Below are 21624 nucleotides of genomic sequence, written 5' to 3' on the forward strand. Positions count from 1 at the left end.
CAGGTACATACGCGAAATATTTGCCATTTTAGGACGATGCGATTTTATTCTATATTTCCGAAGAATTAATACTTAAATAAAACGTACGAACATCTCTTCAGGCGTTCTCGCAGCCAAAATAGCTCGGAATAGATCACGGTCATCGGCAAATCATTATTTAGAGTAATTAATCAGGAATTTTTCCTATATATTGTGCGTGGTGCGTTCAAATACCGCACTTTTGATTAGCGGCACATTGTGTACGTTGCTGTATAAATTAGCATAAACTAGGCATTGGGTAATCTTGAATTGGACTTGATACGTTCTTTCGAGAATCGAATAATAATTAGCTGTTCTTTCTTTTGTATGTAGAAAAACTTTTCAAAAGTACGCGACTCCTTATGTTAAAATATTACTTGCGTACGCTTGTTTTATTCTAGTCGCCGCAATTTAAAGGGCATAAGTACATTTGGCACATTTTTTGCGATTGATGCATCTATGAAAATTGCGAAATATCGAATTGTTGATTATGAATATTGCATATATTACTTTGTTTGATCATTTGTCATTTAAACATTAGATAGATAAGTATAATCGGCAAAGAATGTAGTTTGAAAACTGAGTTTTGTGATTGAATAATAGTATATAACATATTCTTAGTTGGTATCAATTTCAACATATTTTATCTTATAAATAAGATTTTTTAACAGAAGAAATACAATAAAAAAAGTTACTTTTCAATCTTTTATATAAGTTTCCATAAAAGCTTATATTTACCATAGGAAAATGTGTGAAACAGTATTAAATCTTGATTATATTGACCAGAATATTATATCGCAAATGATTAATGCAAAAAGTTTAATTTATATAAATTGAGATATTATATTATAAAATATTTTGTTGCAAATTGGTACCAATTAAGATAAATCTATTGGAGGAAAACGTCGTGAAACATGATTGATTTGAGCACGATACGATCATGTGCTATATTCGTTTGTCTTTTTTAATACTTAAAAGTCTTAGATAGGTACATATTTATACGGATTTATCCGCCTCTCTCTGAAGCATCTCGAAGCTTCGCACGAGATTTGGTGCCGACGCGAATAATCGCGCCAATATCGCTTATCAGTGTTGAGAATGTAAATTTTATCTTAGGAAGAAATTTTGTAAAAAAGAGTTATAGATATAAATATCTAACGTCGCGCGTTTGAATAAGAAAGTCGAGAGCAGCGGAAGTTTCAATTCTTTAACAATCGAAATACAAAAATCATCGCTGAATAATCTGAATGTGAAACTTTCGTAACACATTTTGATTGCTATTTCGAAACGAATTCGAATGCAATATATTTCGAGACGATTAACCACGAAATCCTTTCGCAGCCCAGATTTGTACATATTAGATAAATACGTTTCGTCATGATCGCTGTGAATCTATATAAAAAATTCACGCTGTGTTTTGCTTCCGTACAACAAGTTCATTTCCCATGTCGAATGAGATCATCCGGAGGAAATGCGAGTATATACGAATATTCTCGATATAAAGAAATCCGCTTAATTAATCTTCAAACACATTTACAAACGTAGTAATAATTTAACGAAAGCAAACTTTCAAACATTTGCATTTATTTTAGAATGAAACACACATTATTAATATATTATTTATTATTGTTAAAATTTGGTGACTATATTTTAAGCGACTGCTTCGCATATTCTCATTTCCCGTTCTTTCAATCAGTGTGTTATAATTTTGTAAATTATACAGTATAATTTTGTATACAGTATAATTTTGTAGGGATAAAATTTATAACATATTCATCAGAGTTGATTTAACATTTTTCATAAAATGCGGATTTCTGCAGATCGAGAATAACGCTCGACTGATTGATTGATTCTGCTTGTTTGTGGACCGCAGGTCCGAGCAAAGCCGTGAACTATAGTTATAGTTGTGCAAGATGTAATATCTTATAGATATTTTTTAATTGTCAAGATGGAAATTTTTATAATATTTTGTAACTCCTCAGGATATAAGCAGCGATGAAAATTCACACCATGAGTACATTGACTCATATACGTACGCATACGCGAAATCTACATATACGGAAACGTTCCTCTAGAGGAAGTGCATTTGCGACGAAAATATTTGCCTTGAGTTCAATACTTAGCGGCTTCGATTCATCCGTTACTTTTTCCGCATCGTTAATAATATTTCATCTATGTAGCGCTCAAGTAGCGCCGAGAATTCAGTATGTAGCTTGATGGAAGCGATCCTAAAGATACCCACATCCTTCGATCACAAGTGCTTAGATCGACGCTCGTAGTTTCCACATGTAACTACACGATTTGACTCGAAACCTTGTTGGAATGAAAAGCGTCGCGTCGTCGAATTTTGAAACGGACAGAGTTCTTCGTAGAACGTCGATAAAATTTTTTAATACGTAGTTGTCTCTGCGAAGTTACACATATTTATATGTAAAATGTATTTCGAGTATCTTTTTTCTGTGACAGTTTAAATAGAGACATTGATTTACGAAGCATCGCACAAATTACGCAAGGAGTGCAATCTGCACTTTTAAAACTAATTTTTTTTTTCGAGGTTCGGCGACTCGATCGAATGAACTTGTACAGAGTGCATTTACGTATAGAGAGCCCCGTCGTCTAGGCGTTACGTTAGATAAGAAGCTTTGACTAATCGAGGACGATCATAGGCGAGGCTAAACACTGAAAGTTGAATTGGGAACACACGAATTTTCTGAAGACTAAAATTGATTCTACGAGTATCGACGTTAGCTGAAAAGAGACGAAGGCTGGAATACGAGGATGAATCTTCGATGTTGTACTTGTTGTACGAAATTGTGCGCGTGTAGGGCGCGAACTGACCTGATAATTGCGTGGGACTTGGTTCGTTGGCTCGCACTGTGTGCATGTAATAGTAATTATTCGCTTAGTTAGTTGATTACGGCATCGTATCGTCGACGGGTGCTCCTAGTCGCTCTCACGCGATTGATGCGTTCGCTCGCAGTTACGGATCCAAATATTTATTTGTTGGAATGGAAAGAGAGTTTAACGATTGATTGATACTGTTGAATTGTATCGATAAATTAAACGACGGTTGCTTGTACGACTAAGTATTTTGTCGCACCGTGTGCACGCGGATTTGTAAGACGATGGGGTTAAGATGAAGCTATTTCTTAGCTTCGAGTACGATTAGACCGAAAATATCGCGGATCTAATTTGACTGTTATACAACGTGCGCAGGGATGTAAAATTTTATCGGATTCATCGTGGCGGAATCATCGACGACGAATCACTTTCGATCGTCGTAACGATGGATTGCGGGAACGATCGAGAGATCTCTTCGGGACGACGAATAATTTCTGTTGATAGATCACGCGCTAGGACAAGCTCTTGATTGCTTAGCGATTATTTGATTAATACGTAGCGCGTATTCGTAGAGTAATTCTGGTCGCAATCACGGTTGACGGTGATGAAATAAGATTCCATCATGCGTGACTGCAGATCTTTTAAAATATGTTTTAAGGTAGGATAACTTGTGGCCGGTTGCGGTAAACGTAGACTTTTATTGTAGTAGCTTACGATGCTACTGACGCGTCGAGTCGTCGACGACGATTTCCCTCGCTCGTCCCATCGACGTGTTCAATGAATGTAACCCCATATGGTTGGATGGTCCAAACGAGGATTGAGCACAGGCCTTAGGTGCCCTCGTGATCGAAGATGACGCGAGGGAGACATTCGGCCAATGCAATCCCCCTCAGTATGCTTAAAATACTGCGAAATGCCTGTCCTTGTATCGAGGCTTAACGGCATAATATTGTTGACGGTATAATGTGGTTTCGAAAGTATATCTATATAGCGAAAAGAGGAAGTGCGGTGTAAGACTGCTACGGCGTTATGTATCGGCCCGAATCGATGTGTGTTTTTATTCTTAAATAGATCTATAAATTAAAGATGATAAATTCTATTAAGTCAATGATAATTCACAATCTTCTAATTAACACATTGAGAAGAATATTCTACGTTTAGATATTGTGTGTATAATTTTGAGTGCTTAAAAGTCAAGTGTAGCTTTTTCATAAATTTATATCGTTAATTCGTAGTCGTTTAAAACAAGCTGAGGTTTTCAGATAAGTATTTTGTATGGCGAAGGCATAGCAGCTTCCTTAAAGACGACTCTGATACGTATCGCGTCGAAAAGTTTGAACTTTTCGCGCAAATGTGTCCCGAGGGACGATCATCAATTCGGGCCGGCTGGCGCCAGTACGAGGATTAGATGCAATTCTGTCGCGTGTGTAGGAATCGTGTCAAAGGAATGATAAACTTCGTGCACGCGCGAGCGTCCTCGATAATTCCCTTTCGTGGCTGGTTCGTCGGATCAAAGATTTTCTCTGTATATTATCTATATTATTGTCACACGAATGCGCAATCAGTGTCGCCCGCTGATAAACACGCAGATGTTTCAGCACGTGGAACGTCAGAATGCTCCACGTGATCCACCCGCGATCCATCCGTTTTTCCTTGAGAAAAGAACTTTATTTCACTATTGTTGCACCGATAATGAAGAAAGTGAGAGAGAGAGAGAGAGAGAGAGAGAGAGAGAGAATGAGAGAGATAAAAATATTTGCGAGAAATATTGCGTTGGATTGTATCGATCATATTAATATTATTCGATTGTACATCTAATTGCAATGATCGCAAGATGGATGCAAAGTGAATCAAGAAAAGAAGAAAGAGAGCGAGAGAATATGCATGCGTGCGTGAGCGAGCGAACGAGCAAATGAGAGAATACGGCTTGCGTAATAATGCGTGCAGTTGTTCAGAGACGGAATTGAGGCGTCTAATTAACGAGATATTGTAAATTGTTCTATAGCAAATGAAAAAAAAGCGCTACGGCCGTTGCAACACGCTCCTCGAGAGTCCCCCCGCGTGAACGCGGACGAGGATACGTCTCTTCCCGTTGAAACATCGAACTGTGAACATCCCGTGAACGAACGAAAGCTTGTCGAGCTTTCTCGTGACTTTCGAGGGACGAGCTGCTCTGATCGTTTCGATGTTGATATGTCAATGCTGTGATGTTATCCTTTGAAATTAAACAAGAAAGGAGTATATTCCCAGCCCCCTGACACGCCCCACCTACTTACCGATCCCTTCTCCCCTTATCCCCCGAAGAAGCCTGCACAACAGGACGAACCTTGAGATACCAAATATTTCTATTATTGTAATTCCGCATAGCCCTTAAAATAGCTAGATTTTAATCGTATTTAATGTAAAGATTATTATTGTTACATCTCAGTGATTCTTTCCTTCGCCAGTGACGTCTCGGAGAGAGACGAAAAGCGAAAGTAAGAACGAGGAACATGCGGAGAAGCGTTATTTTATAAATGTCGTCATAGTGGACGGCCGATCGATTCTCTCCCGCATGTCACTGGTACCCGAATTCCTACATTTGTCGCATTTGTAAATAAAAATTTTTATCATCACATGACAGAGACGCATTGTGTTCTCCCTTGAACTAGATCGTCCCCGATCAGTCGTGTAAAGTATTTTTATGATACAATGTATCCGACGAATACGTGCGCGAAAGGTAATAGAAAAAAAGTTATTTAATTCAACCATAGAAAAAGAGAGAGAGTCACTTTCATCATCACATAGACAAGAGAAACAGAATAATTGTTTATTGTATATTATAATTAGAATGCTAAAGCTCATGAGATTTCACTGTGAATTATCTCAATTGTTATTCATTCTACAATTGCTTTTGTGTGCGCTGCTGCTAATTTAGTGAAATCTATTTTCTATTTCATTTTTAATATTGTTGAGAGAAGAAATGACACATTTTAGATTCGTGACTTAACGTGAAATCTCATAAACCTGTGTACTCTAGTTATAATTGTAAACTCGGGCGAAATAAAAATATAGAGGATTATATTTTGAGGACACATGAATTATTACTCTATATTCTTTCCTATAAAATATAAACGGACAATACAAAAAAGATATTTACATTCTACGTAGGTACATTAATTCGACACATAAGTGCGACGTGACCTCATATCCCATCGACACACACATCGCTACTGACGACGTACACATCAAACTCGTGTAGATAAATGCACATTCGGCTGCCGTATTCGACACACGCGTGTGTTACTTTATACTTTTACATACGTATCGTACCGAAAGGATTCTTTGGTAATAAAATATTAAACGCACTGCGGTTGAAAAGATAGTTTGATTCATTTTTCTTCCGTGCGAGCACGAGGAAGTCGCGTGAATTACCAATTTATCGCGTAGTAACTTTTCAAAGCGTTTCAAACAATTTCAGATGTTAATTCAATGCGATAAGATTGTTTGCCTTTGCAAAAGAGGTATGCTTACAATCATACAACTTGTCTGACGTACTAAATTACGTACGTTTCTGTAATCGCAAACGATTGCAAGAGGAACAGTAAGTGTATACGTATACTGTTGAAAGTGGTTATTACAATTTCTCGCGGTATTCTTCAACGCGATAACGACGAGTGTTACTTAAACATTTCCCGCTCGTAATGTTTACATGCACGGGATATATATCCGGTATCCTGTCTAGCCGGATTGCACGAAATTTTCGAAGTGAATGTATTAATAATTTAAAACCTTTTATAACCGAGCTAAACTAAATGCCTTTTACATATACTTTTTACATTATATAAATAAATAATAATATTTCTTTCCTTATTAATCATTTTTTTGCGCATCTTAAATCGCTTCTCGCAAGCGAGCCTTATTTTCGAACTCTATGCAATCACGGTTTTACCAAAGTTCTCTATTGACTAATGTTATTGAAAATATAAAACATTTATTATCAAGATATCGACTTGATATTGCCCAGCAAAAACAAGACATGAACTCACATTTTAATAACATCTTAATGGTGTCCCTAACGTCAATAAGACGTTACTGAAACGTCATTTGATGCCATCTTGTTTGCTAGATATTTTTTCGAATGTTGAACACATGTTTACAAAATGATCGAAAAATCTTATTTCAGACTTAGTAAAATCTACACATTTTTATAAATGCAGGACATATTATTTATATATAGATATATATACTACGTATCTATATTTTATATTTCTACCTTTGGTACAATTTCCCTCACTACTAATATCGTAAATTCTCTTTGTTCAGTGTTATCAGCCTTTAATCAGCTGAAATACAAGCGGCAAACAAGCATTGCAATTTTATTCTTCTTGAACTTTTCTTTCGTTTAGGAAATTTTTTTATTATTTAAAAATTATCATGTAATTATCAATTATACTTTTTTATGTTTTTTTAATGAATTTTACCGAATTATCAATTGAAACAAGTAACGGTAGTTCAACAAATTTAAATCTGCGACGAAAAAATGGAAGCTTTTTTAATTAAAATCGAAGGTACACGTTTGCTCGCGCCTTACAGTATTACTCATAGTATTTCGTTTTTTTTTTGTCTATTTTCATCAATGCAAATTAACTTTGATCTCGGTTTAATTTACATTTTATCTTTTTCTAATTCTTAAAACTAGAAAAAAATAAATTAAGGTCAACGTTAATCTATATTGAAAATGGACATAAATATTACAACGAAGACAAAAGCTATCAGATATTCGCAATATATATATATTTCTCGTATTTTCAATGAATCTCTGGTAACTCTGACCGTTTTGCGCAGTGAACTTTCGCGATCGATGCAGCTTAATCCTATTAACTTCGATCGCGCTTACGCAAGCTTGTTAACGATTCGGCCCTTATATAAAGAGATAATTCTCGTAATCGGCGTAGGAGGAGGCAGTCACGTGTTTCGATGAGAGCGGCGTTGACGGAACGCTCTGCGGGAATTGCTGCAGCCGTGGCAGCTGCACCTGCGGAAGATCCGTTCCGTGGGACACGAAGATTCGCGACGACTGGCCGATGGAACCTAGCGACAACGAGTGATACTGATCCCGATGGATATTGTTGTTGTTATTGTTGTTGTTGTTGTTCTTAGCGACGACGCTAGTTTTTCCAGCGAGATGATGTAGGCTCAAATGATTATTGTTTTCGATTTGTGGATTGTAGTTGGGAAGACTATCGTGAAGATTCAGCCTCGACATCGCCATGGTGATGCTTGAGTCCGACGCCCACATGCTCTGAAACGACGCATGGATTGTGTAACATATTTGACTTTCTATTAAGCTCTTATGAATAATTCTGATGACTGCGTAATTATACTGATTGAATTTTACAGCTACGATTTCTTTGTTTGTAAGCGCGCAATCTCGCTACCTTCTGCTTCTCTAAAGATCGATGGCGAATACGCAATGCGCTGAAGCTGACTCACTACATGAGACAGCATTAGCTCTTCACGAAGCATCACAAACAATAAGGTATACATTTTTTTCGCAAATATGTTTTTCAAGATTGACAAAGCGTAATAGCACGTCGAATACGTAATTTTAGGCAAAGATACTTCTGAAAAATTGCATCAGGTACTTTGGCAAATTTACGGTCATACCTTCCGCCTGTGTTGGTTGTAATCTGGATTGCGCCTAATGCGAAGATGTCGATCCGCACTGGTCCACCGTTGAGTGACCTTGAGTGGAGAATCGTCGGGGTGTAATTTCCTTTGGTACTCTTCACCTTCGCAGACCTCGTAGAGAGAGAATTGCTCCACCGCTTCCTTGGAGCTGTAGCAACTTAGCAGCATTTGGATCAACTCGTCTACGGTGGTCTGCTCCGAGACCAGAAGGCTTTTGTACTTGGACTGTGAACAATAAGCGAGTTTGCTCACAATTACTGCAGTACAGACTGAAACCTCTTTGAGTAACAGTTTTACTATCGCGAATACCGTAAATTCTTCGAAGGAATTGAAATCTTGATTTTAAATACATTTTTTTACTTTAGAAATAAAATTATTAACTTGTAAAATAGGGAATGCTACGCAATTTACAATTTGTTATAAATTACGAATTTCTTTCATAAAAATTCTTACATGTGCTACATTTTATATTAAAGTTTAATTTACTAATATTAAGATATATTCTGTTACAGATCTCTGTTTGCTTGTACAAGAATAAATATTTATTTACCCCGGACATGAGTGCGCTGTCGTATATTTTGACGAGTCCACCACGGTGCGTCTGCAACGAAAACCTGCAAACGGAGAAGAAGGCATGTGTAAGCACGCAAGTTTATGCATCAGAGATTCCACAACATCGGCAGGAGTCGGTGAGTTCAAAGGGCACGAACGAGCGTGATTTCTATATAAAAGCACCGGTTTGTGTCTAGAGACAAACGCTCTCGTCCTGTCCTATTACGCGTCCTATACTCGCGCCGGAAGTCTCGGGCTACCAAGAAAACACATCGCGTCGGGATTTCCTCGCAAATAAACCGTTCTAATCGTCAAAGAGCTACAGCGACTATTCTTCGTGTAAGCTAGTGCATTGCAATAACATTTGTCATGCACTATAACGCCGTGTTACGTCGCAACTTCTGCGTTACGACACGCGTGGAATCTTAAAAATGTCCCCGCGCGCTTCCCGACGATCTGTAACCGTTTACAACCGATACCGCTGTCAAAATTCCATAAATGCCACTTTGTTTCGTAATCGAATAGCCGTATTTACATTCCTCGCGGACCGTATATCAAGGATTTATAGCGACCCACGCTTGGTCACTTGTGTCCAAGAGTTATATCGGTGAGCAACGCGGAGGACGTCGACCATTGTTAGCTCGTGCTTGGCGGTCTACGGGATGTGTTTATAGTCGCGAGCCCTGAAATTACGTCACGAAGCCGACCGAAACCGAAAGGGCCGGTGGTCAAGTACAAAGGCGAGGAACGTACTTGGAATCGCCGCGAGGATGGCAGGATTGCAGGACGGCTGGCCTCGCGTCCTCATCGAGTGGCAGGATTGTACGCACGTTGGCCCTCCTCACGGTCACTTCCATGGTCAGATAAAACAGCCGGGGGTCGCGGTGTCTCATGCGATACTTGTTGAGAAGGTTTTGCACAACCTCGCGACAAGTCGTCTCGTATGTGATGCTTAGAGTCTTGTATTCGATGTCCGGTCGCAGACAGTTGGCGTAGACCTTAATAGTGGTCTGCAAAAAAAATTTTTAATTTCTCATCAATATAAATTTTTATATCTATATATAATTAATTCTTTTCTATAGAGTTATCTTAAAAAAAAAATAAGAAACACTAATGACTCGTTCTTGTAAAAAGAAAAGCACATAAAAGGATAGGAAGAAGTTCTTTTTGTTGTTTTAAGTTGAAGTCAGGAAGGCGTCCTATTTTGGTGATATAGTAAAAAAGCTCCAAAGACGCAGGCCTTGACAATTAGTCCATAATTAACTCGGGGACAGACGTTAGCCACGCGCGCGGCATAAAACGCTATCAACCCCTCCGATATGACTGGTTATATGGGGATGTGCGCACCGAAAATAAACCAGACACCAGATCACCCCGTTCGCATATGCCACGGCGCGTACGCTAACGTTCACATTAATACATCCGCTAATGTGATCTATGCGGATTTAGAATAACAGATGTAATTTCGTATAAAAACTGAATTTATATACTGAATAAAGAGTTTGATACTAGCTACCAAATGTTGAGTGAAATATTACTACACGGTAGAAAAACATTTTGTACTTCTGTTAAAATTGTTAAACTTAATAATTTAATAAATAACGTGACAATTATTTAAATATTTTGTATTAAATTGATCTTCAACATTTCTCAGTGCCAAAATAGAATTTATACATAAATGAAGAGATAACATAAAGATAATGTTGCTTTGAAACGACCTTATTTTTATGTTATCTATTTATTTACCCATTTAATTCTAAGATAAATGAACAAAATGTGCATGTATTAACATAATATATTATAAATGGTAATTTTACTAAAAGAAATATGCTTTTACAATGCTTTTTTTTTCAAATTCTATCAAAGTGTTACATTTTTTATATTAATTTTATACGTGATATTTGCTTTCTAAGTTATTCATTTTGTTAACACAACATTAAATTATAATTAAAATTTGAGTAGACCATTTGGAGCAAGCGCAATATATGTTAAATTTAATACAAGTTTTTCAACTGTACAATTAAATATTAGTATATCCAAAAATTTCTAAATACTTGGTAATACTTTTCTAAATACTTGGTAAGTATTAACAAACAGTTGGCAAATGCTTATTAATTATTTTAAAAAGTAAAATTAATTTTGGTTATATTAATTGAATATTAAATTGGTATTAATTCAATCAACATTTATCAACACATTTATTGTCAATACATTTAAAGTTTCTTTTTCAGTATAAAAGCAGAATTCAAGTTATCCATTTCTAAAAATAATTAATTTCACTTATTTTTGCATCAAAATCTCTTACATCTCTAGAAATAAGAATATTCAGGTACTAAATGTCACAAATCAGCGGCATGTCAGCTCGACTGTCGCGAACATGTGTTTACACGTAAAGGGATCTTCCACCGAAACACGAGTTTTCGTCGGTGAGATTTTACGAGTTAGTTGTGCGCTTTTATCGCTCTGTCGAAAGTTTTTTGACCCGAAACACGACATACGAACATACATATATTCGAACGCGCTTGCACATTCATCCGAGAGAGGTGATTTGGCCTAAGCTCGAATAAATTGAAATCATCGCAGGAAACAGGAACGTGGGTTACGAAATCCGGTCCGGATCCGGCTGAACCTCCGTCGTGTGAAATAAACACGTTTCAATGACAATCATGGGATTATACTCCCAATGCGTTTATTACAATGTCAACAATGGTGTTCATTGCGTACTAGCGCAATCGTATTGTAAGTTGAATTCGTCGCGATTATTATTACATTTCGTCTTATTGTGTAACATTACGTGGCGAGTCCTCGAAGGAAGATGTGGATGACGGATTTACAGTTTCATAACTGATAGGAGATGATTCGCAACATTTATAATCTAGCTGCGCCTTAAGGCAAAAAAAATAAAGGTACAAACGTTCTTTTCTAGATTCTTTTACGCTTGTAAAAGAAACACACAAATCACTATAAATTCGCCTCGAAATTCTCGCAGTTTTACGATGACCGAGAATCGATAGCGAAAAACGTAGGAGCCCAGGCCTAACAAGTGACATCCTAACGAAGATAACGTTGGCGTAAATATACAACGCCCGGCAAAGATTTCCATCTCACCAGCAAACCTTGCACGTTTTCGCAGAAATGTCTTCGCATGTGTAGGTACGACAAAATTTCTGAGTCAGCTGTTGGAATTCCAATACACTGACAATAATTAAACATGCACTTGAGTTATTACCGTTTACGAGAATTGTTTCAGTGCGCGTGTACCAATCTTTTCCTTAAGTATACCGCATCCGGGCAAGGTACAAAGATCGTTATGAATCACAGATTCTAAGCATATTAATGATATTTTTTCTTCTGAGAATACTTAGGCAAACGATGTACAAAGTTTCATTTATAAAGAAAATATTAATATCTAAAATAAATCAAGTTAGAATAAAATTCAAATATATTACAATACAAAATCAATACAAAATCATACAATACAAAAACAACCAAGTTTCTAATTTAATTTTTAAAAAAGCTCTTTAAATAATCTAAATAGCGCAAACTTTAAATAGTACTCATTGGAAATTAAGAACGTCAGAAGTCACTTTGTGGAAAAGCGCATCGAGAATCATTTGGTGAAGACAGTCGATCGACCATGTTTTCAGCTGACTGGCGGCTAATGAAAGGGAAAATAACGCGGGAGCTAGAAAGCATGCGAGTGTCAAAGCAAGGCCTGTGCCTCGTCAGGATCGAGAAGGACATACGACACTCCGTTACGAGCGGTAGGCTCTCATATCTCGCACGCGGTTATACAGAGCAGACAGAAATACGTCTGGAGATATTTCGGTTTGATGTTTCTTCGGGTTCAAAGTATTGCTTGCGCATGCGATTGACATCACGCAGCCAATACTATCATCTCAATTTTTATCACCTACGGAGCTGTAATTAGTACTTAATATCGAGAAGAAATTAGAGAAATTAAAAATTAAACATACTTTCTTGTTTCCTAGGTTATTTTATTGTGTCTCAGCTTACCGAACTTAAGAGCACTTTGTTCTCCGAAATGTATTCAAACCTCGGTCGGGATTATCAACGTGCAACTCACCTTGCATAATGTGCGCGATGATATCACCGACGCTATTTATAAAACCACGGGAGAGATTTTGATAACGTGCAGACTAACTTTCCGTGCCCTTGATCTTACGTTACAGGTAATAGGATGCAGCGAGTTTTTTGCCATCGAGATAACTGCAGTTGCCAGAGAGTGCATAAGTATTAACTTTAGAATACATATTCACTAAACTAATTATTCAGACACAAGATATTGAGAGTTTATTTTAGAAGACGGTCTATAAATTGAAACCGATATTTTTTTATGTCAATGCATCACTGAGAAGGATTTTGCTTTTAAACCGCATTTTTACTTCGAATCGAGTTTTCCCTGACAAAAATTGTAATAACGGAAAGACAGAAGTCATGAATTAAGTGTGAGGTACTATGATATGTCATATAATTTCCATTAAATTTTAAGAGCAACCGTTAAAATGATTTTGTTACTATTTAAATTGTAGGATGGTTATTATTAGTCATTATTGTTCACCGCGTTTTTATAAAAGCTGAATTTTGCAAGTAGCATGGATTTTTATAGATACATACTCTATACATAATTTTGAGAAGTTAGATATTAATTTTCTAGTCTAAATTGAAGACCTTGAATGTGGCTTTTAAATAATATAATTGAATTTAATGCCATAATGTATGCGAATGAATTCGGCATGTGAATTTTTATCGGCATGTAATAAGAGGGGAGATCGTAAGATGATTGTGATCCATTTGCATTACGATCGCTTTGCGAATCTACAAGCTCATCGTGGATGTTACATAATGCTAGCAGCAAAGAAATAATTTTCAAAAATTTTCTTTTGAAAGTAAAGAAATTACTTTAAAAAATATTTTTTTTTCAAATAAAATATATTTCCTTAAATGTTCATAAAACCTTATTTTGTGGTGACTTATTAGTGTGTAAGATTTGAATGACAAAAACAAAATAGTATTCCACTTCCTCTTTCCTTGCTCTACTTATTTGAATTTGTAGCATAAAATAAACCTTCAATATCTTATGTTCGGACAATTAATTTCGTGATTACATATCCGATGAGATTTAGGATAAAAAAAAACATCGACGATAAAAAGTATTCAATTTTTTAACAGTCTTATATAATTAATTTGCATGATTTTTTAAAAATATTACGATTATGCGGAAAAAACTTGTTATTAGTGTAAATATCATTAATCATTATATACTCTAAAGAATCTCAAATTCCATGAATGTAATAAAAGTTCGTTTTTCATACATTACAGTAATATCTCGTTATTCAAGTTCTGTGAATCTACAGATCGGTTTAATCGATTGCCTCCTAAAAGGAATCGTAATTACACATCGGAGATAAGTTGTCCGACGACTCCGCTTCTTTTTTATATTCGTTAATTACATAGTTAACGACGGATTCCATGTGAGGGGAGACGTTTGTATTTTTACATCGCCCTAAAAACTCGTTCTGTAAATCGAAGCTCTAATAGGAAAGCCAGATTGAGGAATTCGAAGAAGCGGAGGAAGCCCCGAAATTTAGCCGGTAATACGCCATATCGAGCACAGTGCGACAAAAAATGAAGCACAGAATGGAATAGTGGGCGCCATATGTCACGGGATGCCGTCGTAATAAGGGTCTCCAATTTAGCTGGAATCCATAAAAATCTCAAACTTGCTCTTCGCAAAGGAGGAACGTCATAGATACAGTTTAGAACTTCTGTTCCGTTAATTGTACGTTCAAAACCGGTAAATCAGTCACTGCCTTCTTTGACTTCTGTCTGTTTCCTGTTCTGATTCGTTCTGTTCTACCAACAGCTCGTTGGCACTCTAAATATAGTCGTCTTTATCATAAGTTTATCGTTATCGGTTCTCAGCGCTCGCTTTGAAACGTCACTCGTTATACATATATTCATTTTGGAGCAAGGTAAGCGACACAATTTAATATAAAAAAAAAACTCTTATCGTATTAGCCTTTTCTATTTAACAGATTATTTCACCTTTACGTAATGAGTTTTAATAAGTGCTAAAATATTCATTCAAGTTATTTCCACGCTTTTATAAATATCATTTTATATACGCATTTTCTCATAATTAATTATCACTTTTAATTAACAAAGATAAAAATTACAATTTATTCATAATTGCATAATTATAACAAATTTATGATCAAATTAAATAATAAAAATTCAATATGTTTAGACATGAATTTTTAAAGTAAATATTGGTTAAACATTCACTTATTCTTTTTCGACATCTTACATTAAATGTAACTAGGGGAGAGTGACGTCTGGGTCGCCTCACTAAGTTATATTATTCTTAATGCGTGTTGTCTCTCGCATGGCGCCGTCTATTTATAATATTTGTTCTCCAGTTGATAAGATGAGCGTAGTATTCCGCTCGAACGGCAATCGAGTCAAATAATGAAAAAAATTGTACGCAACGATAACAGTCTCGCGCCGAGCGTTTTACTTGAAAATTGCAAAATTAATCGATAAATTGTGGACAGTAGTCCGCCTGTCAACACGCACCGTGCTTTCGCTGATATTGTGTATAATATGTAAGGTCACGTTCAATTGCTCGGATCGCGATAGTGTCGCAAATTATGCGCCTGCTTGCTTCACGTGGAACAATATGCCACAGAAATCCAGTATAATCTCAGCATTTCTACGTTTTAATTATGAAAATTTATTTAAAATGCTAATATTATTTCTTGATTTTTTTGGTAAGATAAAAATTTATAAATTTTATTATACATCCTTAGATGCAATTCTTATATATATGCACATATTTTCTAAATAATATTTAAGTAAATTTAAATAATTAAGTAATTTATATATTAATATCTTTCACCAAAATCTCAAGACAATTTTTTAACTTTATTAAATATTTATATTAATGTACAGTTATAATTTATCTCAATTAAAATGTCGGGCAATCACGAATACATTGTAAATTTGACGTATTCGAGATGGACGACGCTCGTTCATTTCCATGCAACTCCACGTAACTGGTGAAACAGCGGTTTCAATGGCTACCGCTAGTGTCCCAGGTAGGAGTTTCGTGCATAATAAATTTCTTATCCCGGCTCGGCCTATTGAATCCTGCGTCTCTTCTTTCATGCGTGGCACGTGCTATTCGGCCCTCAGCTGCCATATTTCCCCTGTGAAGTCTTCAGGTACTGTCGTCGTTACTCGAGCACGTGTCCCTTCTCGTTTATCCTCTTCTCAGCTTCCGGTCGGAGAAGGGCCCGAGGACGGGCATAAAACAAAAACTCACTTCTAAACGGAGAAAAAAAACGCTTCTCTACTCTGTGCACCGCTCAAAGTTTCTGGATAAGAATAATTATCCGCGCGAGGGTGATCCAGTAAACATCGCATTGCGGTTTAAAAGCCTAGAGCCACCAGAACGTTTTAATTTGTATTGTGCTCTTCCTCATAATTATTTTTAATTATAACTTTTATAATAACTGTTGTCTTTAAATTGGCACAAAAATAGCGGAATTTAATTTCTTGCGTTGAAAAAACGGTTTCGCTAAGGTATCTAAAAATCTAGCTTACAGATCTGAAAAGATTTTGTCAGCCATCAAAATGATTATGCTGGACCCTCAAACTAATTGTTAAAATGTCAAAAATTTTCAAAGCATTGCTCATCCCTGAATATTGGTCATAATTATTTTGATAGTCCAATAAAATTATTATCGGATCTGTATCCAGTTAAATGTTTAGATATTTCAGCAAAATCGTTCTTCTCGTATGCAAGAGCACAAACGGTTTTAGACAACGCGACGGATAGATTACAGATGACAGTTTTTATCAGCATATAATGGAATATTCATTTTTGCTTGTCTGCGATTAATGATGAAAATGATATCTAGCAACACCTGCAGTACGCGCTAACAAAAGCTTTGCTGATCGCATATAATTTGACCGCAGCGTATCGCGCGGAATCGCCATCGGCCACCTTGAACAACCCTGTCAGCAGATAATATAGGATTTCGAGAGTGTCATCGGGTTTAATTAATTCATCAATCATACGACACTCATCGTTGCGATAAGCGACGTAACCTTTCACTGCTGTTGTTAGCACACGCGGACAATATCGATAACACTGTTCTGAGAGCCGATGCCTGTTAACTGTTAAATTGAAATTGCTACCCGGTGCGCAACTGTACATTCAATTAAACGACAGACTACAATTAAATCCACAGCAGACCCCATATAATTTCTTACAATTAACGCTGTCTCGACAAACTGCTCGTTATGTTAATTAATCCCGCGCGATCTCTCTGTCGCAGTCATTAAACTCCGCGAGGTTCGCGATTGATCCGAGCACAATCGCCAGCACTCTCTCCGTTTTCACGGATCCCACGTAAATCGTCCTTTCAGGATCACTCGCCGATCCAGCGATCCGCGAGATCGCGTTATCGCTTGGATCCGCGTTGAGAAACCTCTCGGCGGATATCTCCTCGGCGGGTTCTTACTTTCGCGCCACTTTCCCGACGCGAGACAATGCTCGTCACGAAAGCCATGGGAGGCATAATTGTTGCCGAAAGACGCACACTTCGCACGCTCGGTGAAAAATCATGTGACTGGAAAAAAACCGCGAGGCGAGGATTTGACTGGTGGCTGGAGCAGAAACGTCACCCAACTTCCTCTTCTATTGCGCCGCGTATTGTCGCACGATCCAGTTTACATAATTTCGATCTATAACAGGATTGACTGTCGCGAGGATTGAGTAATGAGCCCGTTTCTGCGAGCACGATATACTGTTCTACCTGGGAATCCAGACGTTTCGTTGAAAGAAACGCAGAAATCGCTGAAAATTATTTCTGTCACGGCTGGTTTATCGTTATTAGTTGAGAAATTTTGAAATGATTAGTTTGTCAGAAAAAGAACATGTCGAATAATTGCGCGTGGAAAAGAAATTTTGCGAGTTTTATTTACGGTGGTTAAATAAAATAAAATGATTGTCTCCTATTGCAGCGCGCAGTACAATGTGGTTCCCAGAATTCATTCAGAGATTGTAATACGCCATTAAATTATATTGCATAGTCAAATAATTAATTTACTCTCTCGGGAAAGAGAAGCTGAATTCATAGTTTATTTATTGGCAGGCTGAAGCCAGAGATTAATTAAGAGCGGTATCTCTTCTTTTGATTATCCTACCTATCTTAATTGGCACTTGTAATTTAAGCTTTGCATAACGAACTCTTATATTTCATTTTTTGTGCTGAGAACCCCTATCTGCTGTTAGCATGAAGGCGTCGGTTTTCACGGTTCTCCTCGCCGCGTCGCGCCGGGAAGAAAACGACCCTAAATCGAGCGTGCCGAGTTCAACTGCAGAGTCTCTGAACCCATCGCCTTGGGGTCAGGAATTCCACGCGGGGGTCAATCACTGTCGCTTGCATCATCGGGGTCAAACGTAATGGAGAGATTTCTTAAAAACGTCGCTAAATTTGGTTAGTTGCATATTACATCTGACGCCAATTTCGGGCTAACGTTATTTACGTTGCAACGATTCTATAAAAATCGAAAGATCATATTAAAAGCAGGAACTTATTTTTGTCTTCGTTTAATAGTCCAGTTTATGCTCCATTCGCACGTGACGGAAGTAAAACTCGAATACTACTGCAACATTGTGCGTGGTTTATGTTCTATTTCCACGGAACAGTAAACTGTTGCATTTGGGTTATAAAATTGAGGATGCAACATCGCATGAAGTTGATGACGGTAATAATGATGACGAGGCAATGCCATGTAGTGTGGGTCAAGATTATCTTGCGATCTCCTTTTATGGATTACCGTTGTAACGGCAGATTTATCCACTGCCATTTTATCGACAAACGCTTTCAGCGTTTTATGAATCCAAAAAATAAAAGAAATAACATTGCTCAATGAGAGACGATAGAAAAAAGGTAATGATGATGTTTACACTGTTCTAAATTGACTGTCATGTCCGTATTAATTAACAACAGGTGTCCGATGTCTAACGATCTTGTCATTAAACATTCGGTGTGTCGACGTTAATAGATGTATTATCCATGCTAATTTGCTCTTTGAAGAATTTGTTTACTCTCGCAATTATTCAATAAATCTGACGGAATAACTTTGAATCACAAAGAACAAACGGATATGTTTCAAATGTAACGATAAAAAATCTCGAGTTACCGGTAAGAGACTGACGATAAGACAGACACAGACAGACTTGTCAATCGATACGATATTTGTATATACGTTATATCTCCGCACAGAGCACTCGCATCCTGATAAGAAGCCATTCGCGAAGGACCACACAGAGGCGTGCCTTCTCAAATTCGCTCACTGGAGGCTCGCGCTCGTGGCCGGCCGTGTGGACGTCTAGCGAGTAGCTGACAATTGACACCCGTTTCCGGTCCTTCAAGCGACAACACAAAGGAACAGCGATGTCCTAAAGAAGAAAAGGGGGGCACGTGCCCTCATCGCGTGCCCCGCTTTTACCCCGCTGTAGCCCGTGTGTTCTTCGCAATGTGTTCTCGGTACGCGGAACATAATACGGTCATGCTGGAAAGCTTCCTTCCTGCGAACGCGCCGTCCGTCCGCGACATGCGTAAGCTTCTTCTGGAGCCATATGGTATCGGGGCTTCTTCTTCCTTCTCCTCGAGTAAGATGAAAGCGAAACCGCATGTTGTTACTACTCGTTGCATGGGCGAGTGCATGCGCGTGCCGTCACGAGGATGTAATTCGCGTGATAGACGTGCCACGAGCGACCATTCTTTAAACCGGATGCATGACTTCAAACATTTCTCGCCAATTGATTTGGTAATCAACGAGAAATACTCTCGAATGTTTTGTAATCGCTTCAGCTGCTCTTTCCCGTTGTATCGGGGGGCTTAGTTGAACCGGCGGACTCGTTAATTAATACTTTGATTGCTAGACGCACATGTGGTATCCATGAACATAAACGTGAACACTTGTTTGATGTTTCTGGCACATCTAATATAGGTTGCTTTGCTTTCACATGGTATCAATGACATAAATTGGTAAATTAAAAAGTAGAAGGTGTATATGTACGTACATATATCTATATATGTAATTTCACGTATTCATTTCGATAATAACAAAGTCATCATCTACTCTAGCGAATTGATGGTAATGATGTACGTACGTGCACTGCATCATTATGAATGAATCGGATAATACGTTGCAGCAATGGACTATACGGAAGCAGTGGAATTAATTGCAAGAATTGCTACGTGGAATTTCTCGACGCGCGAAAAATTTCCGCAAAGATTTCTCTCGCTCACGCGATTTGTTAATTCTATTTTCGCTGAATTTTTGCAAATTTTTTCATAAGATGCGAGAGAAAGTTTCATTGATGTGTTCCCGAGAAAGAAAAAAAACGTCATCGACAAATAATGCAGCTGTGTATACGAAACATCGCCAAGAGTAATCCGTGACCAATGGAAGTGCCCAGAGGCAGTTGTTTTACTTCCACCACTTTTTTATAACGAATGAGCCAGACTATGTGTAGTCCAACGGGATATGGATCGTTTTCGAGTTTACATCCTGTCGCCTCTCAAAAGGCGGAACGGACATGGTGTCGCGTGCCCGCTTCGCGTTTTTAAAAGAATAAGACAGCTGTGGCGGAGTGTCTCCCTTTTGCGAAGAAAGTGCCGCCGTTCAGCTTTTAGGGTGCAGTACTCGTCACGGGAAATATCCCAAAAGTATTTTATTACAGAGAAAGCTTTTTCAAGGATGTAGCAATTCTACGACATGTCGTAAAAAAAATAAATATTGTTGAGGAAAAATATTGAGTAGTATGTAAAACGTAGAAAACAAGGAAATGGAAACAGAACCGCCCACCAGGAAACTCTGTTACTTTATCTACCGCGTATCTTACTATGCGCAAACATTAGCACGATCGCATTTTTGATCTTCAATTCATTAGCTTGCAATAAAAAATGGTTACATATGCATGTTAGAATAGTTTCTTTTCACAGGATGCGTGAAAGCGGCGCTTCCCTAGAGAAACGCTGTTACCAACGGCAAACAATTATACGGACATATAATGCTACTTTGTGCACACTTAATGTAACAATCTAACGATCTAGCAACTTTCGTGAAACGGATGTTCCAAGTGAACTCGGCACTGTTACCTGCGACTGAATTGTTCGTACAATAAGCAAGATAAAAGATGGTTTATGATGTATATGCTGTTTAAATGAATTGTATCTATTATTGAACGAAAAGGAAAATATTCTGCAATTATTATTAACTCATTAACGTAAAATGATTAAACTTTTTCAAGTATTATCAAAAATAAATCACAAGCACTTCGTGATTTCCAATTTTCTAGAATTAACTCTTAACTCAAAAATAATAAAATTTAATGCTACAAACTGGAAACCTCTTTTATTATAATTACAAAGACAATTATAAAATATAACTCATTTTCTTGAAATTTGTATTTCTTCGATATTTATACAGCAT

At 37.4% G+C, this 21624-nt stretch overlaps 1 protein-coding gene across 1 annotated transcript in view; it reads right to left on the minus strand.

Moving 5' to 3' along the window:
- Positions 1-5917: 5917 nt before the first annotated feature.
- LOC105194677 overlaps positions 5918-21624 on the minus strand; it is a 33095-nt gene continuing 17388 nt past the window's right edge. The window contains exons 3-6 of the mRNA XM_011159733.3: positions 9838-10094; positions 9083-9146; positions 8509-8757; positions 5918-8143 (exon numbers count right to left, since the gene is read on the minus strand). Of these exons, the coding sequence (XP_011158035.1) occupies positions 7763-8143; positions 8509-8757; positions 9083-9146; positions 9838-10094 (951 nt within the window). The 3' untranslated portion in view covers positions 5918-7762. The remainder of the gene's footprint in view (positions 8144-8508; positions 8758-9082; positions 9147-9837; positions 10095-21624) is intronic.

Source organism: Solenopsis invicta, chromosome 11, assembly GCF_016802725.1.
Source record: "Solenopsis invicta isolate M01_SB chromosome 11, UNIL_Sinv_3.0, whole genome shotgun sequence".
Classification (NCBI taxonomy): Eukaryota; Metazoa; Arthropoda; class Insecta; order Hymenoptera; family Formicidae; genus Solenopsis; species Solenopsis invicta.